This window comes from Martes martes (genome assembly GCF_963455335.1).
Source record: "Martes martes genome assembly, chromosome: 6".
In the NCBI taxonomy this organism is placed as follows: Eukaryota; Metazoa; Chordata; class Mammalia; order Carnivora; family Mustelidae; genus Martes; species Martes martes.
In genome coordinates this window covers 72,649,414-72,661,718 of record NC_137893.1, presented here as the reverse complement: position 1 = coordinate 72,661,718, position 12,305 = coordinate 72,649,414, and the positions used below count along the sequence as shown (strand labels likewise).

The 12,305-nt window shown below is 35.9% G+C and overlaps 1 protein-coding gene across 1 annotated transcript in view; it reads right to left on the bottom strand.

Annotated features, from left to right (window-relative positions):
- The window catches only part of THEMIS (thymocyte selection associated), a 194,597-nt gene that overhangs the window by 141,877 nt on the left and 40,415 nt on the right, over positions 1-12,305 (bottom strand). The window contains exon 2 of the mRNA XM_080807157.1: positions 8,403-8,561. Coding sequence (XP_080663283.1) covers positions 8,403-8,561 — 159 coding nt within the window. The remainder of the gene's footprint in view (positions 1-8,402; positions 8,562-12,305) is intronic.

Here is a 12,305-nt window from a genome sequence, read left to right as displayed (position 1 = left end):
GAAATATTAAGGGAGCTACTGTAAGCAAAAAGAAACCCTAAGAATAACATAGACCAGAAAGAAACAGAGAAAAATCTACAGAAACGGGGACTTTATAGGCAATACAATGACACTAAATTCATATCTTCCAATAGTTACTCTAAATGTAAATGGGCTAAATGCTCCAACCAAAAGACACAGTGTATCAGATTGGATTAAAAAAAAAAGCAAGAAACATCCATATGCTGCCTACAGGAGACCCATTTTAGACGTAAAGACACCTCCATCCTGAAAGTGAGGGGGTCAAGAACCATTTACCATGCTAATGGACCTAAAAACAAAGCTGGAGTAGCAATACTCATATAAGATAAATTATATTTTAAACCAAAGACTGTAGTAAGAGATGTAGAGGGACACTATATAAAGCTTAAAGGGTTATCCAGCAAGAAGATCTAATAATTGTAAATATTTATGCCCCCAACATGAAAGCACCCAATTATATAAACCAGTTAATAACCAAAATAAACATATTGATAATAATATAGTAATAGTAGGGGACTTCAACACCCTACTCACAGCAATAGTCAGATCATCTAAGTGGAAGATAAACAAAGAAACAAGGGGTTTGAATGATACACTGGACCAGATGGACTTCATGGATATATTCAGAGTATACCATCCTAAAGCAACGGAATACACATTCTTTTTGAGTGCACATGGAATATTCTCCAGAATAGATCACATATTGGGTCATAAATCAGGTGTCAAATGATACCAAAAGATCGAGATTATTCCCTGCATATTTTCAAACCACAATGGTTTGAAATTTGAACTCAATCACAAGAAGAAATTTGGAAGGAATTCAAACACTAGTAGGTTAAAGAGCATCCTGCTAAAGAATGAATGGGCCAACCTGGAAATTAAAGAAGAACTTAAAATATTCATGGAAACTAATGAGAAGGGGAACACATTTGTTCAAAACCTCTAGGATATAGCAAAGTTGGTCCTAAAAGGGAATTACATAGGAATACAAGCCTCTCTCAAAAAATTAGAAAAATCCCACATATGCAAGCTAACCTTACATCTAAAAGACCTGAAGAAAGAACAGCAAATAAAACTTAAACCTAACAGGGGAAGAGAAATAATAAAGATTAGAGCAGAAATCAACAAAATAAAAACCCAAAGAACAGCATAAGAGATCAACAAAGCTAGAAGATGGTCCTTTGAAAGAATTAATAAGATCGATAAACCTCTGTCCAGACTTACCCAAAAGAAAGGGGAAAGGACCCAAACTAATAAAATTATGAATGAAAGGGGAGAGATGATGACCAAGACCAAGGAAATACTGACAAATGTAAGAACATGCTATGTACAACTATATGCCAACAAATTAATGAACAACTATATGCCAACAAATGAAAGAAATGGATGCATTCCCAGAAACTTATAAACTAACAAGGCTAAAACAGAAAATCTGAACAGACAAATAGCCAGCAAAGAAATTGAAGCAGGAATCAAAAACCTCTCCCAAAATAAGAGTGCAAGGCCAGATATCTTCCCAGAGGAATTCTATCAAATATTTAAAGAAGAATTAATACCTATTCTAAAGCTATTGCAAAAAATAGAAATGGAAGGAAAACTTAAAAACTGATTCTATGAGGCCAACCTTACCTTGATCCCAAAACCAGACAAAGACCCCATCAAAAAGGAGAATGGCAGACCAATATCCCTGATGAACATAGATGCTAAAATACTCACCAAAATACTAGCCAATAGGACCCAACAGTACCTTAAAAGGATTATTCACCATGACCAGGTGGAATTTATTCCTGGGATGCAAGGGTGGTTCAACATTCACAAATCAATCAATGTGATAAATCACATTAATAAAAGAAAAGACAAGAACTATATGATCCTCTCAGTTGATGCAGAAAAAGCATTTGACAAAATACGGCATCCTTTCTTGAATAAAACTCTTCAAAATATAGGGACAGAGGGAACATACCACAATATCATAAAATCCCATCAACAAAGAGCCCACAGCAAGTATCGTTATCAATGGGGAAAAACTGAGAGCTTTTCCCTTAAGGTCAGGAACATGACAGTGATGCCCACTCTCATCACTACTGTTCAACATCGTACTAGAAGCCTTAACCTCAGCAATCAGACAACAAAAAGAAATAAAAGGCATTCAAATTGGCAAAGAAGAAGCTAAACTCTCTCTCTTAGCAGATGAAATGATACTTTATGTGGAAAACCCAAAAGACTCCATCCCAAAATGGCTAGAACTCATATAGGAATTCAGTAAAGTGACAGGATACAAAGTCAATGCACAGAAATCAGTTGCATTTCTATACACCAACAGTGAGACAGAGAATTTAAGAGAAATTAAGGAATCAATCCCATTTACATTTGCACAAAAAACCATAAGATATCTAGGAATATACTTAGATAAAGATCTATACTCTAGAAACTACAGAACACTTATGAAAGAAATCGAGGAAAGCACAGAGATGGAAAAACATTCCATTCTCATGGATTGGAAGAATAAACGTTGATAAAATGTTTATACTGCCCAGAACAATCTAGTCATTCAGTGCAATCCCTATCAAAATACAGAGCTGGAGCAAACAATCCTAAAATTTGTATGGATCCAGAAAAGACCCCATATAACCAAAGGAATGTTGGAAAAGAAATCCAAAGCTGGTGGCATCACAATTCCAGGCTTGAAACTACATTACAAAGCTGTGATCATCAAGACAGCATGGTACTGGCACAAAAACAAAAACATAGATCAATGGAACAGAATAGAGAGCCCCAAAATTGACCCTCAACTCTGCTCAACTAATCTTCGACAAAGCAGGAAAGAATATCCAATGGAAAAAAGACAGTGCTGGGAAAATTGGGTAGCCACATGCAGAAGAATGAAAGTGGACCATTTTCTTATACCATACACAAAGATAAACTCAAAATGGATGAGAGATCTAAATGTGAGACAGGAATCTATCAAAATCCTAGGGAACATAGGTGGTAATCTTTTTGATCTTGGCTGCAGCAATTCTATGCAAGTCATATTTCTAAAGGCAAGGGAAACAAAAGCAAAAATGAACTATTGGGAGTTCATCAAGATAAAAACCTTCTGCACAGCAAAGGAAACAGTCAACAAAACTAAAAGGCAACCTACAGAATAGGAGAAGATATTTGCAAATGACATATCAGATAAAGGCCTGGTACCCAAGATCTATAAGAAACTTATCGAACACCCAAAAAACAAATAATCTAATCAAGAAATGGGCAGAAGACATGAACAGACACTTTTCCAAAGAAGACATCCAAATGGCCAGCAGACACATGAAAAAATCCTCCAAATCACTTACCATCAGGGAAATACAAATCAAAACTACAATGACATACTACCTTACACTAGTTAGAATGGCTAAAATTAACAAGACAGGAAACAACAAATGCTGGTGAGGATGCAGAGAAAGGGGAACCTTCTTACACTATTGGTGAGAATGCAAGCTGGTACAGCCACTCTGGAAAACAGTATGGAAGTTCCTCAAGAAGGTAAAAATAGAACTACCCTAGTACCCAGCAATTGCATTACTGGGCATTTACCCCAAAGATACAGATATAGTGAAAAGTAGGAGCACATGCATCCCAATATTCACAGCAGCAATGTCTACAGTAGCCAAACTGTGGAATGAGCTTCAACAAATGAATGGGTAAAGAAGAATGAATGGGTTCATATATACAATGGAATATTAATCAGTCATCAGAAAGGATGAATACCTACCATTTATATCCATATGGATGGAACTGGAGGGTCTTAGGCTAAGTGAAATAAGTCAATCAGAAAAAGACAATTATCATATGGTTTCACTCATATATGGAATGTAAGAAACCATGCAGATGATCATAGGGGATAGGAGGGAAAACTGAATGGGAAGAAATCAGAGAGGGAGACAAAGGACAAGAGACTCTTGACTCTGGGAAACAAACCAAGGGTTGCAGAAAAGGAGGTGGGTGGGGTGATGGGGTAATTGGGTGATGGGCAGTAAGGAGGGCATGTGATGTGATGAGCACTGGGAGTTATATACAACTAACGAATCATTGAACACTATGTCAAAAACTAAATGATTTACTATATGTTGGCTACTTGAATTTAAATTAAAAAAAAAAAAAGATAGACCATGCAAGTAGTAACCAAAAGAGAACTATAGTAACTACATTAGTATCAGACAAAATAAACCTTAAAACAAAAATTTTACTAGAGGGGCGCCTGGGTGGCTCAGTGGGTTAAAGCCTCTGCCTTCGGCTCAGGTCATGATCCCAGGGTCCTGGGATCGAGCCCCGCATCAGGCTCTCTGCTCAGCGGGGAGCCTGCTTTCTCCTCCCTCTTTCTCTCTCTCTCTCTGCCTGCCTCTCTACCTACTTGTGCTCTCTGTCTGTTAAATAAATAAAAAAATTAAAAAAAAAAAAAATTAAAAAAAAAAAATTTTACTAGAGATAAAGAATACTATAGAACAATAAAAGGGCCACCTTATCAAGAAGAAAAAACAATTATAAGCACATATACACTTAACATCAGAGTCCCAGAATACATGAAGCAAAAGTTGACAGTAATAGTTGGAAACTTCAATAATAGTTGGAACTTTCAATAATGGATAGATCTAGACAGAAGATTCTCAGGGAACTGGAAGATTTGAACAACACTATAAACCAACAGACGTCTGTAGAACAATCCACCAAATAACAGCAGAATACTCATTCTTCTCAAGTGCACATGGAATATTCTCCAGGATAGGCCATGTGTTAAGCCATAAAACAAGTCTGAAAAAATTTAAGAGAATTGATAAAGTATGTCTTCTGACCACACTAGAATGCAGTTGAAATAAATAACAAAAGAAAATTTGAAAAATTCCCAAATAATAAAGGATGTTTAAAATATATATTAAAGTACTTTTTGAGTTTAATATCTAACTAGGAGTATAAATTGACAGTTTTAAATACAGTATAAATAAAGAGATGTTTCTGTTGAAATTAATTTTAAAAAGTTAATGGCCTTAATTTCTCTTTCTCCCTAGTGCTAACATAGAAGAATTACTTCTATACTCGATCTTTCATCATCACCTCAGAGACCTCTTTGAAAGAAAGTATTCTGTAATCATCACTAATCACTTTTCCCCTCCACATTAGTCCTGATCCATACATTAAAACTAGTTTTGTAAATAAATTTTTCTAATTGTTGCTCAATTGATGCAAGCTTATCATGTCAACTGAAGACTCAAAAAATTCTAAATAGTAACTCCCCAAACTAAACTGCTAGTCAAAAGCTAAGTGGGAAATTGGCTTTACAGATTTTAGACTTGCCAATTTCCATAATCGTGTGAGCTTATTCCCCCAAATAAATATATAATATATATTCTAAAATAGAAGAGGGGGAGATGGGGGTATGGGTTGTCCCAGTAATAGGTATTAAGGAAGACATGTATTGCATGGCACACTGGGCGTAATATGTAAACAACGAATCTTGGAACACTACACCAAAAACTAATGGCATACTGTATGGTGACCAACATAACACAATAAAAATTTAAAAAAAACTAAAAATTAAAAACTAAGTGTTTTCACTACTCTCATAAGAAACACTCCTTCTACTAGAAGATTCTAGTCATTTTAACTTGCTAAATATTTATATACATCTTCTCCTAAACACTGTGGGGATCATAACAGTAAATGAGATTCAGATTCTGTTGTTAGCAATGTTGTAATCTGTTAAACAGTAGTCCACAAATAACTTCAATTACATTGAAAATGTAATAAATGCAATCACTAGGGCATGAAAGACTATAGTTATTCAAAAAGGGAATTGTTACATTCAACTAGAATACTCAGGAAAAGCTTCTCATAAAGAAATGGTCTGCAACCTTGACTGCATATTAATATCATCCTGGTCACTTTAAGATACTTTGGTAACCAGACTTCATTCCAGACCAAATAAATCAAAATATCACAGGCGAGTGGCCTGAGCATCAGGATATTTTAAACCTCCCTAGGTGATTTCCAGTGTGCAGCCATGTTTGAGAACCATTGCTATGAAGGATGGGGTTACGTAAGGAAGGAGTCAATAGAATTGAAAACTAGGTAAAATTCCAGTAGAAAAGAAGAAGATACTGGAACACTTGGAATAATCCTCTCCTCACATAGCTAATTTATTTTCATTCTCCAAATCTGAGCTCAAGTATAACATTTTTCAAAAGTTTTGAAAAACTTGACTCCACTTGATAACAGTATAAAACCTGACATTTGCTATGTGACAAGTACCATTCTGAACACTTCAAATTATTTCAATGTTCAATCCTCTCCAAAATACTAGAAGATAGATAGTATTATTATTCCCATTTTACATGAGAGGAGAGTAAGTAATTTGGCAAGGTTATACAACTAACAAATGGCAGAGTTGAAATTCAAATATATGTAATGACTCCAAAATCCATGTTCTGAAACATGACCAACAGGAGTTAGATATTCCTTATCAAGACTCTCATGGAACCCATGCATATCTCTCCTTCCCCTCCTCCCCCCATCCTCCTCCTCTTCCCCCCTCCCCCATTTCTCCGCCTCCCCCTTTTCCTCTGGAAACCAAGGATATTTCAATCACACCATGAATCACATAATATTTTAAGTGTTTCCTAGATTTTTCTCCTCCACTAATCATTTATTCACTCATTTCACTCATTCATCCATTCAATAAATGACTACTGAAAAAATGCTTGGTACTAGATATAAAGTCATATATGTCACGCTTTATTTGCCAAAAAGTTTTAGTCTAGAGGAGAAGTCAACAAACTACAGTCCACAGGCCAAATTCTACTGGCCAGCTATAATTGTAAATACATTTTTATTGGCCCATAGCCACAACCATTGGTTTATGTATCATCTTTAGCTTCCTTCATGTTACATAAACCACAACCATTGGTTTATGTATCATCTTTAGCTTCCTTCATGTTACAGCATCAGAGTGGAATGGTTGTGACAGAGATCATCTGGTGGCAAAGTCTAAAACATTTACTATCTGGTTCTTTATAAAAAACATTTGCCAACCTCTGAATCTGGAGAATAAGACAAATGAGAAAATCATCAATGACTATCCAATACTATTGGCAAAAAAGATATTGGGAACATAAAACAGAGATACCTAGAGTAGGTTAGGGCAGCAGCAAAAGCATTACAGAGGATATGGTATTTGAGCTCATTTTGGAAGGGTGAGTAGAGTTAACTAGACAAAGAGGAGCAACCAGATGTGTCAGTAAGATCAGACTCGGAAGTTTAGCGGTGATCCAGGGAGCCAGATTCTACTTACAATAGGAATAAAGAGAGTAAATATATTTAAGAGCTATTAGTCCTATATAACTTTGTGAAATATCTTTGATTTCTTCATTCTCACTAGCATAATAAGTAATGCAAAGATGACTTGTTAAGTCATCTTTAAGTTAGAACTCATTAAGTATTTGTTAACAGATGATATTAAGTCCTAAATGAAGAATATTTATTAAAAAGGGGAGAAATAATTTACCTTCTAGTAGTCCTTACAAAGCACTGGTGTGGAGAAAAATGAACCCTCATGCACTATTGGTGAGAATGCAAATGGGTGTAGCCACTGAGGAAAACAGTATTGCGTTTCCTCAAAAAAATTGAAAATAGAGCTTCCATATGATCCAGTAATTCACTACTGGATATTTATCCAAAGAATACAAAAATACTACTTCAAAAAGATACAGGCACCCCTATGTTTACTGAAGCACTATTTATAAGAGCCAAACTATGGAACTATGGAATCAGCTCAAGTGTCCACTGATAGATGAATGGATAAAGAAGATGTGGTGTATGTGTGTGTGTGTGTGTGTGTGTGTGTGTGTAGTGTATATATATTGGAATATTATTCAGCCATAAAAGGGACAAAATCTTACCATTTGCAATAACATGGATGGATCTAGAAAGTATAATGCTAAGTGAAATAAGTCAGTTAGAGAAAGACAAATACCATATGATTTCACTCATATGTGGAATTAAAAAAAAATGAAACAAAGAAAAAAAAGACAAGCCAAAAACAGACTCTTAACTATAGAGAATAAACTGATAGTTACCAGACAGGAGGTAGAGGTGGGTGACTGGGTGAAACAGGTGAAGGGGATTAAGAGTATACCTATAAAGATGAGCAGTGAGAAATGTATTAACGGTTGAATCACTGTACCGTACACCTGAAACTCATATAACACTGTATTTAAAAAAATAAAAAAGAATTCTAGTTTTTTAATCCACTACCCTAGAGTGAAAAGAAAGCTACCACTTGTTTTCAACTGTATAGACGCATATTAACCATAGTTTTATAAATGTGAAATGGTTGCAATATACTGTACCTGGAAAATTCATAGGCAGCTCAAATGGTTGTAGAGACTCACAACCCTCAATGTGCTCAGAAATTTCAGCTATGATCTTCTTAATTTTGAGATCAGTAACTTTAATCACTTCTCCTGTTGACAAACAGCATTCATTTCCAAACATTTCATAAATGGAACCTTAAAAAAAAAAAAAAGAAGAGTTTGAACAGCTTAAAAAAATAAGAATTAAATCAGGGAGAATGAAGTAGGAATCTAAAGCTTCATATAAAGTGTTTTTATTCAGTTCCTCTCCTAGCTACCTACTAAACAGGAATTTAATCAAGCTTGGCAAAATGTACAGCACGTACCAAGAAAAATATTAGATTTTCACTCCATCCACTGGGCAAATTATAAACAACCTTATTTTTGTTATTATTGTAAATTAAATTTATGGTTTCCTCAGCACCTTTAGCTCATCATTCCAAGGTCAAACTACAAACATATCTTCCCTTGCTGGGATTTATGATCTGTTTTTGCTGGGTCACTGAATTAGGCTCATATGAGTCAACAGTGATCTAAGCATGTATTGCAAACAAGGTTGTAATGCAATCCAACATTCAAAGACAGAGTCTATACACCAGGGCCTTCCTTATATTAAGAGCATTGTATCTATTTATTAAACCTGTTTCTCTTTGTCATCATGAATATAAGACTTTCTGTCCATTCTCTCTCTCGATTTTTGACAAGTTGGAAATATCTCTTGGTATCTTTATGGCAATAGGGGGCAGAACAGCCCAGATAAACTGAAAAGCTTTAGTTCGGTTCAGAATTTCAGTCTCTTTCCTAACAAACCTCTTATCATAGATACTAAAGCTAAGCTTTTCACCCGTTTACATTCCTTTTAGATCTCCTGATGGAAGAAGAGTAAGCAGTGAAATAACCAGAAATGAGCAACAGAAAAGAGGAAAGGCAAAAATCTGGATAATCTACCCAAAGTAAAAAGAGAACAACTCCAAAATTACATCTTTAATATATTATTACTTTACAACTGAGCATTAAATGAAAGGTTGATGTAAAGAAACATTACAGAACTGTGGGGATTTAAACATATCAATTTTTCCCTACCCCCAATATAATTTATATCCTCTTTACCACACTAAAATGTGAACAATAGAAGTATGAGATTTCAGGTTGGTTTGCTTTCCGAATTCTTCTCTATTGAAGCTCCCTCTCACAGAATCTCACCTGATACATAGCACCTAAAACATTTTTGTAGCATTAAGGATTATCATAAAAGTTACTAAGCCTGTCATCCAAACTAGTATTAAACAACTCCATGATTGCATCAGAGTGTCAGCAGGGAACAGGGGGCACACTCAGATTAGAATAATTTAAGGAGATTTTAACAAAGGGGCAATTTACACAGAGGCACAGCCAGTTCTAGGTAACACAAGAAAATAAATATTCTGACCTCACTCTTCTCCCTCCATCTGATCCTTGGCCAGGGTACCCTCCTTTGGCCAAATTAAGCCAGAAGCCAGAGGACAAGGGAGCTACTGATGCCACCACAGAAGTCAGCCTCCAAGGTAGAGAGTGGAAATGGAAGTCCAGCACACCATCCTTACTGCCCATTATTGAATGAGGGTCATTTTTGCAAATATGCTAGTATATCTGCTCCCCAATTTCTGAGTATGTACTTCCATAACTCTCTGCTTTTCTAATACTATTCCCTTAACTATATATGTGTTCATACCTCTCATTAATTCCCAAATATGGGATTGTCAGCTATCTCCAATCTTTTGTGGAACAACTGGAGTATTAAAGACATAGCAATAGGGGCGCCTGGGTGGCTCAGTGGATTAAGCTGCTGCCTTTGGCTCAGGTCATGATCTCAGGGTCCTGGGACCGAGCCCCGCATGGGGCTCTCTGCTCAGTGGGGAGCCCACTTCCCCCTTTCTCTCTGCCTGACTCTCTACCTACTTGTGATAGCTCTCTCTGTCAAATAAATAAATAAAATCTTAAAAAAAAAAGTAAATCCCCTGTTTAAAAAAAAAAAAGACATAGCAATAAATCTATAGTGACATTTTCCTCCAATGAACTTAGAACAGTTATTTTCTATGATCCTCATTTGGCAATTAATCACATACTAACATTTTATATCTTCAGTATTATCTCATCCTGTACTTAACTTTTTATGACTTTAATTTTTAACACCCAATTCAATTTAAACTTCATGAAAGACAATATTGCATCATATTATTGCATAACTACAACACACCAACTGCTCTTCCTTATTCATTCAGTAAACTTTAATGGAAACCTACTATGCGTCAAGCATTGTGATTAGCAGCAGGTAACGGAGATAAAATGCATAATCTTTTCCTCCCAAGAAGTGCTATCTTGAAGCAAGAAGACAAGTAAAGAGACTCTACAATAGATTACAAGAAAGTTATAACATTGGAAATATAGGGCATTGTGGGAGAACCCTGGAAGCATTTAATTAAACAATTACAATGTAGAGAGATTAGGGAAAGATTCCTGGAGACTACAGCTGAACTGAGGGGTTTTTTTCCTTTTCTATTTTTCTTTTTTCAGATTTATTTAATTGTTTGAGAAAGAGAGAGATCATGGCCAGACAGGGGGAGGGATAGAAGGGGCAGAGGGAGAGGGGGAGGGAGAGAGAATCTCAAGTAGACCAAGTGCTGAACATGGAGCCTGCCATTGGGCTTGATTCCAGGACCTTGATATCACAACCTGAGCTGAAACCAAGAGTCAGACACTTAACTGACTATGCCACCCAGATGCGCTGAGTTGAGCTGAATTTTAAAGGAAGCAACACAAGATGTTGGGGCAGGCAGAGGAAATAGTATTTGAAAAGGTACTGAGATGTAAAAGAGCTTGACACATTCTGGAAGTTTCAAGTATTTCATTATGTCTCAAACGTAAGTAAGAATAGGATAAGAAAGGAGACTAGAGAAGAAAAAGAAGTCCAGATCATACAACATCTTTATGAGATTACCAATAAACAAAAAGGTCAAAGTCTGATGCAAAGTCTGATGCAAAGTCAGAAAACCTAAGTTTTCAGTTATCATGTTCCAGGAACTAATAGCAATTTAATAAGGGGTCATATGTATCTAGGTGCTTGCTATCCAAGGTGTAGTCAACTGCAGGACCTGGAAGCTTGTTAGAATCTTGGCCAGACCCCAGGTGTGCTGAATCAGAACCTGCATTTTTAACGAGGTCTCCAGATGAAAGCAGTGATCTGGGTTACAAATGCATAACTGAACGTCTCTGTCTTGAGACTGTTGCAAAACTAACCGGAAAAGGAAGGACATGCCATGCGAAAGCATTCAGTGTCATTGAGGTGAAAGATGTTGTAAGTGGGGACAAGTAAAATGAAAGATTTTAAGTAGGGAATTGACATGATAGGATTTTTCTCTGTCACATGAAATAGAATATTAGCTGAAGTCTGTTGGGCTCAATTTCCACGCAATGAGTGTCTAATTGTAAATGTAAAGTATATCAAACTGACTGACTTGGAATGCCATCTTTCTCCCAAAGGTTCCACTGGAATTCAAAATTAAAAGATGAATTTATGTGAGATTACTTATCAATTTACAGGAACAGAGGCCAGAGAATTCTAAGAAGAGAAAACTCTATTTTAGTCACCACACAAGCTTTTGACTCTTCAGGTCTCCTTCCAAGAATCTCTCCTTTTGGTAAAAAAAAAAAAAAAAAAAAAAAAAGTCACCTCTTTTAGTCATATAAGGAAAAGAACCTCATGCAAATACTAATCTTTTACATTTATCTTTAATTATTTGTGACTTTCAATTTTCTCTACCCAAGTATGGTGTTAATTCATTTTTAAAAAAGAAAGTGGTTGCTGATACACAACACTTGGAAGTTATGTCCATGAAAGGAGACAAGAACATACAGCAACTT